Source organism: Ovis aries, chromosome 3 (genome assembly GCF_016772045.2).
Source record: "Ovis aries strain OAR_USU_Benz2616 breed Rambouillet chromosome 3, ARS-UI_Ramb_v3.0, whole genome shotgun sequence".
NCBI classification, from domain to species: Eukaryota; Metazoa; Chordata; class Mammalia; order Artiodactyla; family Bovidae; genus Ovis; species Ovis aries.
In genome coordinates, this window is record NC_056056.1 from 10,723,738 (window position 1) to 10,744,623 (window position 20,886).

Here is a 20,886-nt window from a genome sequence, read left to right on the forward strand (position 1 = left end):
CATATCCTGCACTGGCAGGCAGATTCTTGATGCCTGTGCCATCTAGGAAGCCCCCTCTAAGCACATGTCTAAACAATCAAAACAAGAGACTATTAAATCACATAAGAATGCAGAGACTAAAACTTACAAATACAGGAAAGAAACTGATGCTCTAAACTTTCTGAGTCTGAGTTCTTTTTTGATAATGATAGTATGATTTTTCCATGTGATTTTCCTTTTGTTCTGTCTTATAATTACTTTCCTTTCTAAAAATTACAGAAATAGTTTATCATTAGGAAAGATAGCTTAGAATGATCAGTTCTCAAGATTTTGGTCTTAGGTCACGTAAAACATGCTTAAGTGAAGTGAAATGAAGTCGCTCAGTCGTGTCCAACTCTTTGCGACTCATAGACTGCAGCGTACCAGGCTCCTCTGTCCATGGGAGTTTCCAGGCAATGGTACTGGAGTGGATTGCCATTTCCTTCTCCAGGGGATCTTCCCAACCCAGGGCTCGAACCCAGGTCTCCCGCATTGTAGACAGACCCTTTACCTTCTGAGCCACCAGGGAAGTTAAAACATGCTTAATTTCTTTAATTTTTTTTTTTTATATTTTGGCTGCACTGCACAGCACGTGGTATCTTAGCTCTCCAACCAGGTTCCAACCCACATACCTGACAGTGGAAGTGTGGAGTCTTAATCACTGGGCTGCCAGGAAAGTCCCTTAAAATTTCTTAACCCTAAAACCTTACTTATATATAAGGTTATATATATCTAATATAACTGATATAAGATATAAGATACATAAGATATTTTATATATCTCATATAAGGTTGGTTATATCTAATGATAGTTAACCATACTAGCAATGAAAACTGAAAAGAACATATAAATAAAAAATTTAAACTTTTAATAAATTTTATATTAAAATGTTATATATATTAATTCAATTGAATACACTCATTGAATGGTAACACAAATAACCTTTTTAGGTGAAAAGTAACTATATTTTCCAAAATAAAAAGCCAGAAGAGTGACACTTCTACATTTTTGCAAATTCCTTCATAGAACACACCTAAATTCTCATATCTGCTTCTGCTTTCCATCTGCTGCCCTGTGCTGTTGTGGCTGAAGTATATAAGGAAAAGCTGATCACACACAGATATGCAAGTAGGAAGGAGATAATATTTTAACAGCCTTTTCAGGAAACTGGATATTACTCTTCGAATACTATACCAAACCTTGGCAGTAGTAACTATTTTTTAAAGGTTAGCTACAATTTGGAAGCTGAAACCAGACCAATGAACTTTTTTGTACTGTTACATTAAAATTCAAGTGGTCTGTCCTACACTTTGAAGGAATCTTTTACCCAAGCATGATTTGGTAACATCATGTGTTGGTCATCTGGAAAATATTGGTTCAACTAGACAAATGCAGATCTTCGAAATGTTGACACCATTCATCATATAATATCCAGAAAAAATGACGCTCTCAAGTATCACCACCAATCTCACCAGAAAAGTTTTTAAATAGCAGTAATCTGTCATAGTCATGGAGGGAGACACAAAGCTTTCCAAAATTCTGATTTCTCTCTGAAAGCCTGAATTTTATCACTGGCAACAGACTCTACCCTGTCAGTTGTTTTCCTTGAAATAACAGGCTCATTTTGTTAATTTTCAAGAAATGTCTGCCAAATACCCAAGTACCAATAACTACAGCTTATCATTCTTTCAAGTAAAAACGATGCTTCATGAAAAAGCAAACAAGGAAAAAAACAAAAATAAACCCAGCTACTTCAGCTCATAACTCAATCATATAAGCTTTTCCTTAGACACATCATCATATTTCAGAATACAGCAGAAATCCATTAGGGATACTGCCTGTGTATTCAGAATACTAGACAGATGTGTTGAGATATAAAAATAATTTTATACCAAGGGTTGACATATAAAAATAATTTTTACTGCTTTATCAAACACATTCATAATTTTTTTTAACTCTGAGAAAAGAATACAGCGTCTGGTAGCCTGGTTCTGCTGTCCTGCTTTCTCCTAAAGGCCTCGGCAAATTTACCCATCTTTGCTTGCGCACTATCAGTGCAACATCAGTATTGTACAAAGGACAATAACCTTTTATTATATGAAAACAGTTTTGACCTCATACCTCCCCAACCCCTCAAGAGGTCATGAGGGACCTCAGTGGGCCATGGACACTACACTCTGAAAACTGCTGGTTTAGAACAGTGGTTCTCAACTGGGGCTTACTGTGCCACCGAAGTGATCATTTGGCAATGATTTTTGGTTGTTCCCCGATAGCTCAGTTGGTAAAGAAGCCGCCTGCAATGCAGGAGATCCCGGTTCAATTCCTGGGTTAGGAAGATCTGCCAGAGAAGGGATAGGCTACCCACTCCAGTATTCTTGTGTTTCCCTTGTGGATCAGCTGGTAAAGAATCGTCTGAAATGCGGGAGACCTGGGTTCAATCCCTGGGTTGGGAAGATGCCCTGGAGAAGGGAAAGGGTACCCACTCCAGTATTCTAGCCTGGAGAATTCCATGGACTATATAGTCCACAGGGTCACAAAGAGTCAGACATGACTGAGCAACTTTCACTTTTGGTTGTCACGACTGCACAAGAAGGGGATGGTATGCTTCCAACAGAGGCCAGAGATGCTGCTAAACATCCTACAATGCATAGGATAGGCCCCCACAACAAAGAATCACCTGACTCAAAATGTTCACAGTGTTGAGGGTAAGGAACCTGGCTTTGGAATAAACAAAAATGTAAAAATAAAAGTACTTCAAAACCCAGCACCAAAATCCTGTAAAGCGATTATCCTTCAATTAAAAAATAAATTAAAAAAAAAAAACAACACCATTACACAGTATATAAAATCACTACTTACTAGCACTCTGGTACTTCTTCCCAATGCTTTCTTTAGGATACGTTTTTTTTTTTTTTTTTTTACATTTTATTATGTTATATATAAAATGCTTTAAGATAAAATTTCCAAGTGATATTATGTTCTAGGTATTTCTCCAAATTATTTCATATTCTTTAAAGTATTTAAAAAACAGCTGTGCAAGTTCTAATAAGTGGTTACTTCAAAATTCACTTAGCCATGCTATTTTTCAGTTCTTAGGTTGTTTTAAGTTTTCTACCGATATAAATATTATGAAGAGTATCTTGGTGCATAAGACTTTCTCCATACATCAATTGTTTCCTTATGACTGATTCCTACAGTGGATTAACTGAATGAAATTTAGCATGTGAACCTTATTTTAAGGTCTTATACACACAACGCCCCAAAGATGTATAGCAATGGATATCACCATCAGCAATGTGTTAAGGTGGACAGTTTCAGTCATGGATGTGATCGTTCCTATTAATAAAAGTCATTCTCATTTCCCCTTCTTACCATGGGTGACTTCATCCATGTCTGGACTAGTGACAGAATCTTTACCCCCAAAATCAGAGCTGCATTCAGATCTCAGATCTTCAATCTTATTGGGAATATCCTCAGAGGTTGCACTTATACCTTCAGAAAAAAAAAAAAAAAAAAATTATATATATGGTAAAAAAATAAAGAGCAAGAACAACAAAATAACCACACAAAAAGTATATGAAGTTTGGAGAAATGTATATAGTCTCACATTTTTTTGTGTCCCAGTTCTTCACAAGGGAGTTGTTTGGTATTATACCCTTTCTTGTACTATTGCTTAAATATATTTACCTTGATTTGTACAACATAATCAGAATTACCACACGACAGCTAAATACAGTGGCAGAGGCTACCAAGAACAGATAGTTATAGAGGGAACACACACAGACTGTCTATCAACTACTCTGACAAGTTCTATAAAGGCACATAGTAACTTCTCATAGATGTCAGATCCCATAGAAATAACTGTTTCCTGGGAGTTACTCAGATCTTAAACAAAATATATATCTTTGCTATTGACTTTATAAAGGGGGAAGTGGGAACACACCTTCAAGTCCTTATTCCTTAAAACAAGACAGACATACCCGACACAACACTGAGGCCTGGTGTGCTGGGGCGGGAACTGACCTCCCTGACATCCGTATCATCAGATGTGCTACCCAGTCCAGAACAGCTCTCCAGTTCCTGCAGTCGCTCTTCCTGCTTTAGATCTGGGGCCTCTAAGCAGAAGTGAGGTGCCACATTAGTGATTCCGCTACACATCAGTTTCAGCTTTTGTGACCCAGATGAAGAAAGCTACTGGGGCATGAATGGATTCAGTGCAAACAGACCTCCAAGTCTGGGCCAGTTAGCAAAGCCAGTTAGATCAAGTGTTAAAGAAGTCAAGGTTGTGGTTTTTATCCCGATACAGGCCAGTTCACTGTACACAGATGAAAACTCTGCTTCCAGATCACTAATCTCAGAGTATTCTTTCTTCTGGTTAAAAGTAAACTAAAGAATACAGGCGAGCTTGCCATTAAATCAACCATTTTCTAAAAAATAATTCCTATGGTGGCTCTGATGGTAAAGCGCCTGTCTGCAATGCGGGAGATCCCTGGGTTGGGAAGATCCCCTGGAGAAAGAAATGGCAGCCCACTCCAGTAGTCTTGCCTGGAAAACCCCATGGACAGAGGAGCCTGGCAGGCTACAGTCCATGGGGTCACTAAGAGTCGGATACGACTGAGAGACTTCACTTTCACGGATGTTTATGGACAGGTTAGCATGTCTGAATGTGGTAAGGTTAAAAAACACATATCAAAATCACTTCATATTTTTGAGCCAAGCAGATGAAACAGAATATAATTCAGATACCTAGTTGCTTATATTTGCATCCTGGTAGTTGATATTTAGTTGAAGACAAGGATTTAAATTCATAAGCAGAAAAAAAGCAGAAATGCAATACATAAAAGAAAGTACAAAATACACCTAGCAGGCTACAGTCCATGAGGCTGCAAGAGTTGGACACAACTGAGCAACTAAACCACCGCCACATTTATAATAACTCTTGGGCTTCCCTGGTGGCTTAGAGGTTAAAGTGCCTGCCTCCAATGCAAGAGACCCGGGTTCGATCCCTGGGTCAGGAAGATCCACTGGAGAAGGAAATGGTAACCCACTCCAGTATTCTTGCCTGCAAAATCCCATGGATGGAAAAGCCTGGTAGGCTACAGTCCATGGGGTCGCAAAGAGGCGGATACGACTGAGCAACTTCACTTTCTTTCTTTGGGATTCCAGAGTCTCAATTTCAATGCATTTCAAAAATACATTTGGTATTTTTGGGTTAAATTCTCCAAATCTAAACATGCTTATTACCAGGTTCAAGCTGTGCTGCTATTCTTCTCTTGCAGTAAGTTAGTGGGAGACACTGAACTCAATATTCCACATAGAACCCTGATAAGTTACTAACAATTGCTTTGAAGATAACTGAACCAAGTCAGAAAGCACCTGTTATCTTAGCCTCTGCCATCCAACACTACATTTTTTCTTGATGGACACAAAACATCCTAAACTAATTTACCATTTGAAGTTTTTAACAATGTTATTGCCTCATACTTGTCAAACATATATCTGACAAAAGGTATACATAATATAGAAATTAGGATGCCTTACATTTAAAACTTCTGTGCAAATCAAAAAGCAAACAATGACAGCATACTAACCTGAGTCACTTGGCAATACCTCTACACTCCAAGCTTCGCTTGTTGTCTCTGATATGGTAGAACCAGTGCAGGGGTCAAGAAGCACGGACCCTGAACCTGGCAGGCACAGTAAACTGCCTAACATGTTCTCTGCTGCTGCACCTGCATAACCAACGGGGAGCAAAGGGTTAACAAAGATCCTCAGGGAAAGAGCAGTGATAAAGGAGAAAGGGCAAACACTAAGCTAACAAAATCTCTCTACTCACAAGAAAAAAGCCAAGGTAAGAGTAATTTCAATCAATAAAACCACTAAAAACACAAATTTCCCACTTGGGTCACAATAGCACAAATGCCTTTTCAATCAGTTTCCTATTATTCACCTTGGTCTCCACTGAGAAAACACAGTTCATTAGGTCACAACATTGCAACGAGCTTTCACTCTTGTTTTTCAGCAAATTTTGTGTGTCCTCAGCACTTCTCTAATAATTATAGTCCTTCAGGGATTAAAAACACTCAGAGACATTTAACCACAGAAAATTATACTGGCCAAATGTTTTTTTCTGGCACATTAGCCACATATTCAGAGCAATAAAGTGTATTTGCAAGAAAATACACATCTCCTTTGTAGCATTCATTCAACTGCAAATACAGCTTATTGCCCAAATACAGCTCACCTACAAGGAAAAAATCACTTTGACATCTGGAACAACATAATGCAAAACCAATTGAGAAATCTATTTATACTTCTTAAAAATACAAACAGAAAGATTAAACACTGTTGTACATCTGTGTTAAAAATAGTCAAATTCAGAACGCTCCACTATTTCTGATTAAACCTAATAAAATTCTATTTCAGTAGATGAAGAACTTTTAGAAAAAGGTTACTGGCAAAAATTACCTTTTAAAGACACGTCACAGTTACCAAGGGGAAAAGATGGGGGGCAGGGATGGATAAATTAAGAGCTTGAGACTGACATATGTACACTACGGTATATGGAAAAATGGTCATTAGGGACCTATCATATAGCACAGGGAACTCTGCTCAATGTTCTGTAATAATCTACATAGGAAAAGAATCTAGAAAAGAGTAGACAGATGTGTATGTGTAACTTGAATCACAACTAAGACAACATTGTAAATCAACTATACCCTGATATAAAATTTAAAATTTTTTAAATAAAAGAAACATATGTCATGAAATAATTACAAATAAAATAATGTCTGGAACATGCCTAAACATAATCACATAATCAGGAGAGGGGATAAAAAGGTGGGAGAAGAGATGAAGCAAAACTGGCCAGGTGTGTATGTATAATTGTTGCATCTGGGTGATGGGTAATGGTGCTCAGTGTACGGTTAAGAAGAAAATAAAGATGGTGATTACAAGACTGTGTGACTCTTTCAGAAGGGACAGAACAGGATTCTTAAAAAGGTAACTTTAACATATGGAAACTGTATCTCGCTAAACTTGATACTAGAAAACCAGGAAAAGAAAACTGCTCCTTCTTTGGAGCTGAATTAAACCAGCCAGAAGTGAATTCAGGTTTTAGAGAATCTCAATATCATATTACTCTGAAAGGCTTTACAGCTATAACCTATACGAATTTTCACTTTAAGGCAAAGTGTTTCTTTTCAAAAGAAGAATATGCTAATCATAGACTAAGAACATATCCTAGGCTCTGCAAACAAGAATTGACAAGAAGATAATTCAAAAGATTGGTTCTTCTTTTTTGTATGGGGAAGAACCCTTAAATGCAGACAGAGAAAACACTACCTATATTTCAGTAAAGAGAAAAAAATACACAAATGCCTTGTCACATACAATTATCTCAGTTTTCCAGTTATTAACATACACACCGTGTTAGAGCACGGAAGCTCCCTCCCATGAAGGGTGGGTGGATACGAATAACTGAACAGCAATCTTCCAGAGACATTCACCAGCAGTTACCTGCGATTTCTTGCAAGCGATCTTCATCAATGTTAGGGTCAAAATCACTTCCTAAGACATCTGTACTCCATGTCTCACTCACTGTTTCTGATATATCCCTGTCATCTGTCAGTCCCATCATGTCACGGATTTCAAATTTCCGGAGCTTATCATCAAGATTATCCTGAGTGGTAGCTAGCAAAAGCAAAATTAAGCACTTTAAAAATCACAACATAGCTACCATTTTTAAAATCAACTTTAAAGAACTTTGTGTCTTTGAACTCCAAGTTATATATTTGAACACGAACATTCAGCACACAGTACCAAAACATGGAATTATTCCCTCATGGAAGTACTCTTTCCCTCTCTGAGCCAAGCTCAACATATGTCCTCCCCTTTCTGGTCAGTTAACTGGGCAATTGATATAATCAGCTGTCTCCCCGTCCTCTGTAGTGTGACACTGTTCAAGAATTGGGATATATGCCCCCTTCTTCGAATTTGGACAGGCCTGGTAACTTGCTTTGTCCAAAAGGATAAAGAGAAAGTGTGCCAGTTGCGAGGTTAGGCCTCAAGAGATCTTACAAACATCTGCTCTCTCATCCTTGCTTCTGCCCTGAGGACAAGCTGAAACCAGCTTTTTAGGGGAGGAGAAACCACACGGAACAAAGCAAAGGTCATCCTAGACTAGCCAGCTCCACACTGACCAACAGATGCCCAGCTAAAATTAGCAGAGCTCCCTACTTTGACTACCAGTGATCCAAGAGGCATGAGGGCCCAGATTTGATCCCTGGTCAGGGAACTGCATCCCACAAGCTGTAACTAAGAGTTCACAAGCTGCAACTAAGGGTCCTTCGTGCCGCAACCAAGACCTGGCACAGCCAAATAAATAAATATTTTTTAAAAAGAATACCAGAATCACCTAAAAGATTTGTTAAAGAAGTGATATTCTTTCAACTTCCATCTTAAGCTAATATTTTAGGTTTCTGCTTTTTGCAGAAAATTTAATCTTAAATAATATAGTGATAAACTGATACAGTGGAGAAGGCAATGGCACCCCACTCCAGTACTCTTGCCTAGAAAATCCCATGGATGGAGGAGCCTGGTAGGCTGCAGTTCATAGAGTCGGACACGACTGAGCGACTTCCCGTTCACTTTTCACTTTCATGCACTGGAGAAGGAAATGGCGATCCACTCCAGTGTTCTTGTCTGGAGAATCCCAGGGATGGGGGAGCCTGGTAGGCTGCCATCTATGGGGTCGCACAGAGTCGAACACGACAGAGTCGAACACAACTGAAGCGACTTAGCAGAAACTGATACAGTAAAACTCAGCCTTACTTTTATTCAACCCACAAGTAACCTGACTGGCAACCCTCTTTTTCCTTTCTAAAAAGAGATTAAACCATGATTTCTAGAAATGAGACATGGGAAATGCCTTTTCTTTTTTTTCCTTTTTTCCTAACTCCCCAGGTGTAAAAAACACCCATTGAAGTCACTGCCTCAAATCCAGTTGAGGGCAATAAACATTCCCATAAAATCCACCAGTGATCTTTAAATGAAAAAAAATTCAAAGAACGTTTTTCTACAAGGGCAACAGCGATCTATCTGCTTTTCATCCTAACCTCACATTATCACCCTACTTGACAGTTCCTGAGAAACAGCTCCTTGACTTGCTTATACTATTAATATTACTTTACCTAGAGTACCTCTAGTTTCAGCCAATGCCAATGCCAGCCAGGCTTCAAGGCTACTATTTTCTCCCAATAAGCTTTTCCCTACACTTTCTTACCCAGAACTGCCAATGCACTTTTATGATAATTTTAATCATTTGTGTCCATTTTCTCCCTATTCTAAGTTCCTTGAGCCCTCAGAATTTATCTTTGTACCCCTTAAAATTGTAATACTACAGAAGTGAAATACCAAATATTACACAATTCAAGCAATTCATTTTAATTCTTCTATGTAATTTAAGCCTAAATAATCCACTTAGCAACTAAACATTTTTTTTTCTGGCTCCACCGTGCAGCTTCCGGATCTGAGTTCCCCGACCAGGGGTTGAAGCGGGCCATCACAGTGAAAGTGCCAAGTCCTAACTGCTGGGCTGCCAGGGAATTCCCAACCAAACACATTTTTAAGAACTGTAGGAACTATGAATAAATGCTAGTTTAATGGTCATTATATAATCAACTGAACACAGCCAACTCACAGGAAAACAGATTGCTTATTCTGTGACCAGGTAAATTCTTTGCTACTTGAGCAACTGAATTAGACCTCACTTTACCTTGCTCGTGCTCTAACAGCTGCAGAGCTTCAACTCCATTACTCCCAGAAGGTCCTGCTCCAAGCTCTGACACAGATTCCCCCTCCAGGTCTAGTGAGGACACTGAATTAGAACGATTTGAAGGACCTAGAGAGACATTTATACTGTGAGTGAACTTTACAAGACAGTCATGAGCCGCCATGTAATGTTTCATGCCTTGATAAGAAAATAAAAGACTGATTAAAGTGCTTTTAATGCCGTTACACCCTAAAAATAAATACACCCTTTAGCCAGGAATTCTGGTTTTAGAAATTTATCCTAAGGAACTAATCAAACTCCACCTAAGGTTGCTTGTTGCAGGACTTCTTATAATGTCTAAAAAATGGAAACAATCTACTTGTGCAATCATAGAAGAAAGTTTAAATACATTATGAGAAATGCCCATTTGAAGTTAAAGAAAGCAGCCATTAAAAACCACGTTATTTAAGAATGCTCAATTACAAAGGGAAATGTTACTGATACACTGTTAAACCAAAAAGACTGCAGAACAGCGTAAGCCTAATTTTGCTGTAAATAAACCAAAATGTTAACTGTTATTAATAGAATGGTAAGGTTACAGATGGTTCAATTTTTTCCCTTCATTCTCTAGAATGAATGCGCATTACTTACATTTTTAAAAGTGAGGGGGAAAAAAGGAAAAGTTATTACTATTTATGTTATCCTAAAATGTTAATCAACTTGAAACTCTTCCATTAATAAAGCTCGTCCTTGCACATGGAGTGACATATTCTCACTTTAAAATCTTGCCTTTTTATTTCCTTTTTAATTCCTATCCTATTTCCATTGTATCTTTCCGCTTCATTAAAAGGTTAAAAGTATACACAACATCCTGAAATATTATGAGTCCATTTTTTCCATTTAGACATGCATTAATCCCTCTAAAGGAGCTCTATAAGCTTTGGTATATTTTAATACTAGTGAAATAAAACTCGGTATTATTCAAGTCTCAGTAAACACATACATCTTCTCTACTTTATATGACCAAAGGTCTCTTGCCATCTTAATTTTATTCAGAGAAATAATCTTTACAGCCAACTGTTCAAGATCATTAGAGGAAAACTTCATTACTCTCCTCAGTGAGAGGCACAGAGGGCACAATTATAATTTATAAGGCTCCTTTAAAGAACAGAAAACAAAATATTACTTGAATCACACAACTCCTTGAATGAAGTAACCCTTCACCTTCAGATATTCCTTCCAGATTATCACTGCAGAGGGAGAAGCGCAAGGTTTTATCAGGTTTACCGTGGAGCTTGTTTTCATCAACAGGGACGTCTCCTTGTCCTCCATCCGAAAGCTGCATGTTGAGGACCTGAAAAAATAAAACGCCATGAGTTTATCACAACAGAAAGATTGCTGATAAGAAAAACAAACCATGGCAAATGCAAATTTAATTTCTTCTTAACATTAAATGAGCATTTTTTTTAACTAAAAACCCATTTACAGGGCCTAAGTGCCCCTGGGATGAAAGTACATCAATGAGAAGAACTGAATCTATGCCTTTCCAGGACCCTACTGGTGTCAGTGACTGAACAGGCAATCAGATGTCAATGGGCAGTTCAGGACTGCAGGAACCCGAGGCTTCAGGGTCAGCGGTCTGTCCCTGATGGTTCAGAGGTTAAGACTCCCAGCTTCCATTGCAGCGGGCACGGGTTCAATCTCAGTTTGGAGAACCAAAATCCCTCATGCTACACAGCATAGCCAAAAAAAAAAAAATCTAAATTTCTTAAGGTTAATAGCTATCCGTGTGTGTAACAATATAATCATACCTCATTTTCTGACATCATCCCTGGAGTAAGCTGGGGACCTGTTCCTAAGGAAATGACCAACACCTCTTCTGGCCGCACCTCTTGGATGGTTTCTTGAGCTGATCCTTCATGGTCCATGTGCAAGTCCATCAGCACATTAGTGCGGCTTCTGCTCCGAGTTGCTGACAAAAAAATTTCAAGTATGATAATTTACAGAAAAACCAAAATGAAGAAAGTGGCACATTAATACAAAAATATATTTTCTATTAATGTAGAACACTTGCGCATGCACAAAAAAGACTGGTGAGAATGTGAATAAGAAAAAAATATATATATCTTCCCAGGTGCTCTTCTAGTGACTGACACAAGCTCTCCTTCAAAACTGATCCACAGAAACAGTGATCCATGGTCACCTGACAGGGAGTGACAAACAGATTACACCTGCCCAACAGCAAACATGCCTCAATCACTTCAAGACTTGGGGGTGCCAAGGGAAGCATTATTTTATTATCTTTTCAAGATATCTTCAGCTGCTTCTGCAACATAATGACTTAACTGCCACAGGTCTCCCATACTCATAACTACACTCACAAGCATTAGAAAATTTCATATGGAAATCTGATAGCCATACAAAGTTATATGCATTAATCAGGCAACTGTTAATAAAACAGAATCAAAACATTGTTTTTTTTCTGAACTGAATTAAACTCTTCAAAGATATGGAAGAGTTCTCTATGTTTGAATACACATTTCCTTTCTGCTTTATGGGAACAGTCTAAACTAATGAAGGACCTAAGTATTTTGTGGTGCTTTTGCCCCTGTCTATAAGTAAATAAGTAATAGCTTTAGAAAGTGTTTCATCCTATAGATCTCCTAAGAACTTTGGAAATGGAAAGATATAGATAGCTTGTAACAATTTCTCTACGAGTTTCAGTCCTCTGTGATAAGTTTCAGTTTTCTTTCAGAGGCCATTACAATTTGATACAACCAGAATACGAAATAGATACTCTTTCTGTACAAAATAATAAAAAACACAGACAAAGCCAAAACACTCAACAATAACAAAAGCCTTTCACCTTCAGTTTGAGTGAAAGCTGACCTACTTGAAGACAGAAATATAAACAATCATGTTCTCTCCAGAGTGCTGCAGATCAGTTCATCAATCGCTCGTACTTTCAAAAACTCAAAGTACACACCAACTTCCAAAAGTCTAAAACAGGCTTCACTCACACCTTTCTTCACTGACTCTGTCTTCTCTTGAACTGTAAGCTTAAATTCAGCTTTATGAACAACTACATGAATCTTACGAAATAAACTTTATAATTTGTAAAAATGCAAGTAATCAAAATTCATGTAGCAATTTACATAAAGCAAAAGCAACATGCACATGGAGCATGATTTCATAAACCATTTCTCAAATAAAAGTTATGTAAGAAGAGGAACAGCCTATTACCCACCAAACGGGGTTACTAGAGTAATATGAGCAGTAAGACTGGTGGCTGAGGAATCCCAGGCAGTGATGGCTGCTAACTGTTGTCCTGGGTTGCGAAGGCATTAAACAGAAAGAAAATCGACCCTCTGAATAATGGACATAGCTCTTACAACAGGAAATAAGTTCAACGACCAGGTCACACAACTGTACAGAATCACAACGGGCAAACATTTGAAGTTTACTTTCCATGATACCTTTCCTTTTATATAATGACACTTCTGGATGACAAGAAATGAAAGAACTAATGTACACAAGTGAATCATGGAGAAAAAAAAAAATCTCTGGTTTACCAAACATCACTTGTTTCTTAATGCTAAAAAAAAAAAAACCGCAAATAAACTATAATACTGAATGTCAAGTTTTACTTTTTTCTTTCTCTAGTTCTGAAAATTACATTTTGGGATGATGAAAGCCAAACACGTGAAGAACATGCTGCCACACCCCTACTGATGATACTGCATGTGTGCTTGGTCACATCTGAGGCTTTGTGGCCCCGTGGACTGCAGCCCGCCAGGCTCCTCTGTCTATGGAAGCTCCCAGGCAAGGATACTGGAGTGGGTTACCATTTCCTACTCCAGGGGACCTTCCTGACCCAGGGGTCGAATCCATGTCTCCTGTGTCTCCTGCACTGCAGGTGGATTCTTTACCACTGAGCCATCTGGGAAGCCCAATTCTTAATAAACTTGACAAAATAAAATGAAAGTTTTACCTTATTTCATAAAATAAAAAAGATTTTAACTCAGTCATAAAAGATTGACTATTACTAATAATGGAAAAATAGTAACCATGTATTTTCAACTTTACCAATAGAAAACTTCTAAAATAATATTATTATATTATTTAGAACTTTGTGGAAAGAACAGGGCTACCTAATTCAAATAATGACTACTTAGAGCAAATCACATTTTCAAAACTGTCCCAGACACTGAAATATAAGTATACTGTAAGGGCCATAATTCCAATCAATTATGAAAAGTATGTCTAGATAAAGCTAAAGCCTTCCGATGAACTTTAACTAATCCGGTGCAATATTTTTTTAATGTTAAAACCTGAATTACTCCCAGTAAAAATGAAGAGAAGAACTTCTCCAAATTACTGAAAACTATACCCCCTATCTCTAAGCAATAGCCTAACCTAATAAAGAAACATTAATTTAAAGGAAAGCCTCAATATGAGAAATTCTCTTTACCTATAGGCAATCGATTCTTTTTATTTGCTGGAGTGGTTGCTGGAGACAGCTGAGGTGTATTGTAGGGGGTCATTTCCAGACTGCTGCTTTTTCCTGGCTTCGCCTGGGGTAGATTTGCCAGTAAGTTGTCAAGAGCCATTCTATCTTCTCTCAGTTGATCTCCAGACATCACACTCTTCATAAAATTCACCTGGCAAAAGTAAAAAGGACATTAGCTGGGGAGATCAATTTTTCAAACAGCGTATATTTCTCACAGAATGTATTCATCTATGGGTCTGCCCACGTTTAGATAAATGACTTTTGAGGAAAAAAAAATTCTATTACAGAATAAAGCCATTACCAGAGTAATAAGCTGACTGTAGGTTATATAAACCACAGTTCTGCTCAACCCTTCCAGGAGATTAACGGAGGACATTGGCGGGGTCTCCACTGCACGGCCTCCAATCACAACATCAAGGAAAGCAGCAACACAGCTCTGTTCAAACAGGAGAAAAAAATCACTGTGAAACACTCTCCCTTTAAAGTAAGGGAGCAGATGGGGAACACATGTACATCCGTGGCAGACTCATGTCAATGTATGGCAAAACCAATACAATACTGTAATTAGCCTCCAATTAAAATAAAATTTTTTAAAAAATAAAAATAAAGGGAACAAAATTTCTGATTAAGACAAACAAGCACATAGAAAGCTTTTCTTCTTGAAAATTATATTAAACCCAACAGTGGAAAAAATTAAACTCTATAAATTGATATAAAATAACCAACAAGATAGTCTGGTATGTGAAATAAACATGAGGCAAACAGTGCACACAGTCCTACCACTTGTAATTAGGAAAACATATTCCTAAAAATATATTAGGAATATACATATAGACTTCTTGAAGGACGCACAAAAGATTGATAATATAAAGAACCTTTAGAGGAGGAAATGAAGGTTAGAGATCAGAGGTGGAAGGGAAACTTCACTACGTAACCTTTGAATTTTAATCTAGGTTGAATGTACAGCCTACTAAAAATATGATAAATTTTTATTTAGTTAAATCAACTGAACAATGCCACGTTAACTTATGAAATCCACTTAAAATTATACAATCATTGCTGATTCATATATTCATAGACTTAATTTTATAACAATTTTTAAAAATCAAACTTTAAAAAATAATCTTAACAGCTCTTTGGCTCTCATTACAATGGCATCGCCTCAACATTTCAGTAAGTGAGCATTAGTAATCTTTGCTGACATCTTCCTTTAAATGCTACTGATCCAACACTGTATCCTCTACAGCCAAACCAAGCATAATTAAAAAGAATATTTAATTTACACATCACTGAGAGATAAGATTTAATAAAGAGAGCAGGTTCACTAATATTTTAGCAGAACTTTCCATACAGAGTCCTTCACATGACATAGGATCTGCTCTTACTTTGTCAAATTTTCCAAGGCTGCTCTTTGTCCGCGGATCTCCCTCCTCAGAGCCAGTCATTGCTAACTGCTGCAAAAGGCGGCCAACCTGCAACCCAGAACAGAGGTGGGAAGACGCAGGCTGGAGAGACAGTCCCCACTGTGAAAGCATCTCCATTCTACTCTAAACATCTGTTTCGTAAGAATATCCACCTAACCAAGCATACAAAAGGGGATCCCCAATAAAACATGCATCTTGACTCTGTCAGCTTTTACTATATTTTAAGGACTTCTGTTTGTTAAATTTTTATTTATTTATTTACTTTTGGCTAGACTGGGTCTTCATTGCTGCACAGGCTTTTTCTCTAGTTGCAATGAGCAGAGGCGACTCTTGAGCTGCAGTGCAGTGGCCTCTCTTGAGGCAGAGCACAGACTCTAGACTGCAAGGGCTCCGTAGCTGCGGTGCACGCATCCAGCGGCTTCCCAGCAAGTGGGATCTTCCCAGACCAGGGATCGAACCCGTGTCTCCTAATTGGCAGGCAGATTCTTTACCACTGAGCCACCAGGGAAGCCCACTATATTTTATTACATTTAGATTGAGCTATAATGAATAAGTAGACATTTCTGCTTTGTCTTTAATGCATATTATATCAACAATAGGAAATGAAGGTACATGACCTCTGTTTCTGCTACTGTACTTACCATATCTTTAAAAACTTAATTTGTAAAAGCTGACAAAATATTATTAAGTACTTTTTTCTATAGTTCATAAAGTACTCAAGGTAAAAAATTTTTTCTAGACTTGAAAGCAAATAATTCCTACAGAACATAAGCTGTTTTGAAAGTAAATATTAACTCTCAGAGCCAGATCCTTACTGTCAAAAGGGAACTGTTAATCTACTCTCTAAAGATATTTTGCTGAAAGTTATTATCATATAGCATCATCTTCAAATCTGGGACAATCCCCCTTTTTACTCATTTTGAAAGTATGTGATTCTATCTCTACTGGAATGACAAAAATAGAACTATAATGATGTTATTGTAAGAATAAATTTAGTGTTTCAGAGATGACAAAGAAATTCTAATTTTATTTCAGGGATGTCTATGTAATTTCTAAACACCCTAACATGACAGAACTAATAGTGAAAAAGAAAGCTTATCATTGAAAAAAAAATCATCCAAAGATATATGCTATTCCAAATAAACTCTATCTTCTTCACAGTATTTTTGGGAATAACATATAATTGAAAGAATCCCTTAAGAAATAAAAACATGATTTCAGTAGTTCAGATGATTGGGGGGGAAAGTGTTAACATAAACCCAAAAATCTTCTTTTGAAAATGTTTAGGTCCATAAGAGTTTCAGATTTCAAACTCTGTAGATTTTAGAAAGCCTGGCTACATATACACGCAACACGTCCAATATTTAGGCTGGCATCCTATAATCAGACACATTAACATTCCTGCAGCAAAACACAAATACTCATTAACACGAAATGGACTATAAATTGCCTCTTGTTAGTTCAGGATAGGTTTTGCTACCAAAGGAAGTATAAAAGACCCTCTCAGTTTTTAATTATTCTGGATTGTGAAATCATGGGAAAGGGATGGTAGCCTTGTTCTAGAAAATGGAATCATCTAAATATTTAAAGTGTGTGAGGACTCCATTTAAAAATGAACCCAAAACTTCAGAAGCAAATATTTGGGACACTTTGGGGGGAAAAGCATGTTAAGAACATACGAACAATGTCAGCATACTTCTGTTCCCACCCCAAAGCCCAATCAACTGACCTTACACTGAATGCCCAGCAAAAGCATACCTGCATCAGGTTAAACCTCGCCACCTCATTAATGGGAGCATCGGAGATTATTCCATACTGCTCTGGATTGACAACTGCAGGACAAATGAAGCAGGCCAACAGGAGGTCAGTGCACATGGCCCTGACCTCCCCAACTTCCAGTCTGTCTACACAGGAGAGAGTTTTGTACATCTGCGACACGATCCACCTCAGACTGTGTGGGAAGCAGTAAGTGTTCTGTTTGAGATAACCAATAAATTTGTTCACCAAGGCCACAAGTTTGGCCTCGTTGGAATCCACCATCTCTTGAACCTTCTGCCTAAACCTGTCTGAGCCTTTCTCTCCAAAGAGTTTTTCCTGTTGAGCTGGGGAGAACCTCTCAATCAGCTTGTTTGGGTCGATCTCCAGGTGATCTTCATCTTCAACAAGCAGCTGCATGATCGGCTCATGTAAAGTAGCTGTGAGGAAAAGTTTGGCAGAAAATAGTCCTTCAGAAAAAAGCTTAAATAAGATGCTGAAGGCACAGGTTCCTCTCCTCAAAAGTCGTCTGGGGTTGTCACTTTCTTTAAGTTCAAATTCAATCAGGTATCTCAACACCTGAAGGAGGTAGCTTTCATCTTCTTGCATAATGCAGTTGCCATAGAGAGAGGTGAAAACTGTGTAAATGACGCTCTGTGTGTTCTCCTGATTAAGCTTCTCTCCAGCAACCAAGGAGGAGGCAATAAGACGAGGATTTTCCCTTAGTCGGCTCAAGAATTCTCCATAAGCAGTCTCCTGGAATCCCAGTTGCTTATACCCATCGACAAACTGTGTGTCTTCCAAAATCTTAGCATGTTGGCAACATTCAGCAGGGGAAGCTTCAGCACTAAAAAACAGAGCAAACAAGCAAAATAACAAAATTAACAACAATGATAATATAACACATATACTATATTGAAGCATGGAAACGTGAGTTGGTTACAGTCCCAGCAACGAGATCACTACGAATTGCTAAAATCTTTTAGACCACCAGCACCTGAATATGTAAAGAAAGTCAAAACCAAAAAGTACAAAGGAAGACAGATTTCTCATATTAAATCAGGTTCCATGAAAAATACTGAGAAATAACCATTAATCTGATTTCTATCATTGAAGATTGTTGCTGCTGTTCAGTCGCTCAGTCATGTCCAACTCTTTGCGACCCCTGTGGGCTACAGCATGTCAGGCTTCCCTGTCCTTCACCATCTCCTAGGATTTGCTCAAACTCATGTCCACTGAGTCAGTGATGCCATCCAACCATCTCATCTTCTGTCATCCCCTTCTCCTCCTGCCTTCTATCTTTCCCAGCACCAGGGTCTTTTCCAATGAATCAGCTCTTTGCATCAGTATTGGAGCTTCAGCTTCAGAATCAGTCCTTCCAATGAATATTCAGGGTTGATTTCCTTTAGGATTGAAGATTAGTTCTGCATCTTTTTGAATTTCATATTTATGGAATCATACAGTATGTACTCTTCTATGTATGTCTTCTTTTCTAGACAGTATACCATAGTATCACTATTTCTAAACTTAGAAACTGCTTGTTGAGAGACTTCCCTGGTGATCCAGTGGTTAAGAATCCACACTTCCACTGCAGAGGGCATGAGTGCAATCCCTGGTTGGGGAACTAAGATCCCACATGCCCTGTGGTGCAGCCAAAAAAAAAAAAAAAAAACTGCTTCTTGGAACAATAGAATAAAGAAGTATTAACACAGTGAAAACAGGTTTCTAAAACTGCAAAGTAGATACAAAATAGCAAAACATGAAAATGTGTATTTTAAATAATATTAGGAGAAAAGTAGGAAACAAGATAACTTACCCTCTGTAACAATAAAATGTTATATAATGCCAATGTACAAAATTAAACGGTGTGGTATAAAATATTAATGCTGAAGTTGTAATTCTCTACAACAGTGCTTAGGTCAATACATTAATAAACAAAATAAGCAAAGACTCACCATTGGGATGCTGATGTAAGTTATCTTAAACAATGCACTTTGTTAGAAATATATTTGTTTATTTGCAGTTAGCAGTTATGTAACTGCCATAAGCAGAATTATAGCGGTTTATAAAATTTCTGAACTCAAAACCTTTTCTTTACCTGGTGATGATAAGCCGATCCAAATTAATTCTCTGTTGCTTAGCAATCCATGCTGTACGATACAACTTTTCAGCTGTCTTAAGTACATCTGCATTAAGCCTCTGAATGAGCTGTTTTTCGGAGTTCACATATAAGCGTTCCTGCTTGAGGTGATGGGCCAGAGTATGAATATCTAGCTTCACCATCTTCAAATGTGGAGAAGGGACAAAGGCTGATCACTAAGAGTGAAAAAGAAAAACAAAATTATTTTCAGGTCTCTCTGCTCAAATGTCTATTGAGAAAGGTCTTCTAAAACAACTCATTCTAAAACAGAGAAAATCACTTATTTCCTCTTCTGACCTTTTAGTAAGCATTTGCCCCTACTCAGCATTATATTACATGAATATTCAAGATGCTTAGAGTGGGGCTTCCCTACTGAAAGACAAGGACCGCCAAGACTAAGGCTTGTCTGCTTTGTTGACTTACAGCTGTAATTTCGGGGCTAAGGAGAGGGTTTGGCTCACGCCAGGAGGTAAAGAAGTATTTGCCACAGGAATGAATGAAATCACATAATTCTTGTTCATCTAGTAGCTAAACAAACTGAAAAAAATAGCACACATATTTTAGAGCATTATTATTTAAGCTATACCCTTGAAGCTAGAATGCCTGCCAGACCACAAATGTTTTATATCAGCAATAGAAGCGTTTGTGGCCAAGATAGCAGAATACAACGTTGTGTCCAGACAGCAGTCATTAAGTTAGAAAAATGCTTCTCATTAAGAATTAAACATTAGTGGTAAGGAAAGGAAGGACTGGGAGTTTGGGATCAGCAGATACAAACTGTTACATACAGAATGAATAAATAAGGTCCTGCTGTACAGCACAGGGAACTATATTCAACGTCCTGTGATAAACCATATGAAAGTGAAAGAGAGCGAAAAAGTTGGCTTAAAGCTCAACATTCAGAAAACGAAGATCATGGCATCCAGTCCCATCACTTCATGGGAAATAGATGGGGAAACAGTGGAAACAGTGTCAGACTTTATTTTGGGGGGCTCCAAAATCACTGCAGATGGTGACTGCAGCCATGAAATTAAAAGACGCTTACTCCTTGGAAGAAAAGTTATGACCAACCTAGACAGCATATTCAGAAGCAGAGACATTACTTTGCCGACTAAGGTCCATCTAGTCAAGGCTATGGTTTTTCCTGTGGTCATGTATGGATGTGAGAGTTGGACTGTGAAGAAGGCTGAGCGCCGAAGAATTGATGCTTTTGAACTGTGGTGTTGGAGAAGACTCTTGAGAGTCCCTTGGACTGCAAGGAGATCCA

The 20,886-nt window shown here is 38.0% G+C and overlaps 1 protein-coding gene across 13 annotated transcripts in view; it reads right to left on the reverse strand.

The window, feature by feature from the left end:
• GAPVD1 (GTPase activating protein and VPS9 domains 1) overlaps positions 1-20,886 on the reverse strand; it is a 65,882-nt gene that overhangs the window by 23,874 nt on the left and 21,122 nt on the right. For 7 of the 13 annotated variants that reach the window (XM_060411803.1, XM_027966445.3, XM_060411797.1 and 4 more), the window contains exons 2-13: positions 19,578-19,795; positions 17,483-18,326; positions 15,686-15,772; positions 14,602-14,736; positions 14,262-14,451; positions 11,602-11,762; positions 11,078-11,144; positions 9,794-9,919; positions 7,537-7,710; positions 5,610-5,750; positions 3,999-4,133; positions 3,391-3,510 (exon numbers count right to left, since the gene is read on the reverse strand). In XM_060411803.1, coding sequence (XP_060267786.1) covers positions 3,391-3,510; positions 3,999-4,133; positions 5,610-5,750; positions 7,537-7,710; positions 9,794-9,919; positions 11,078-11,144; positions 11,602-11,762; positions 14,262-14,451; positions 14,602-14,736; positions 15,686-15,772; positions 17,483-18,326; positions 19,578-19,762 — 2,365 coding nt within the window. In that variant the 5' untranslated portion in view covers positions 19,763-19,795. Of the gene's footprint in view, positions 1-3,390; positions 3,511-3,998; positions 4,134-5,609; positions 5,751-7,536; positions 7,711-9,793; positions 9,920-11,014; positions 11,145-11,601; positions 11,763-14,261; positions 14,452-14,601; positions 14,737-15,685; positions 15,773-17,482; positions 18,327-19,577; positions 19,796-20,886 lie in introns of all 13 variants that reach the window. The other 6 variants (XM_060411800.1, XM_012162845.5, XM_027966444.3 and 3 more) reach the window with 1 other exon arrangement.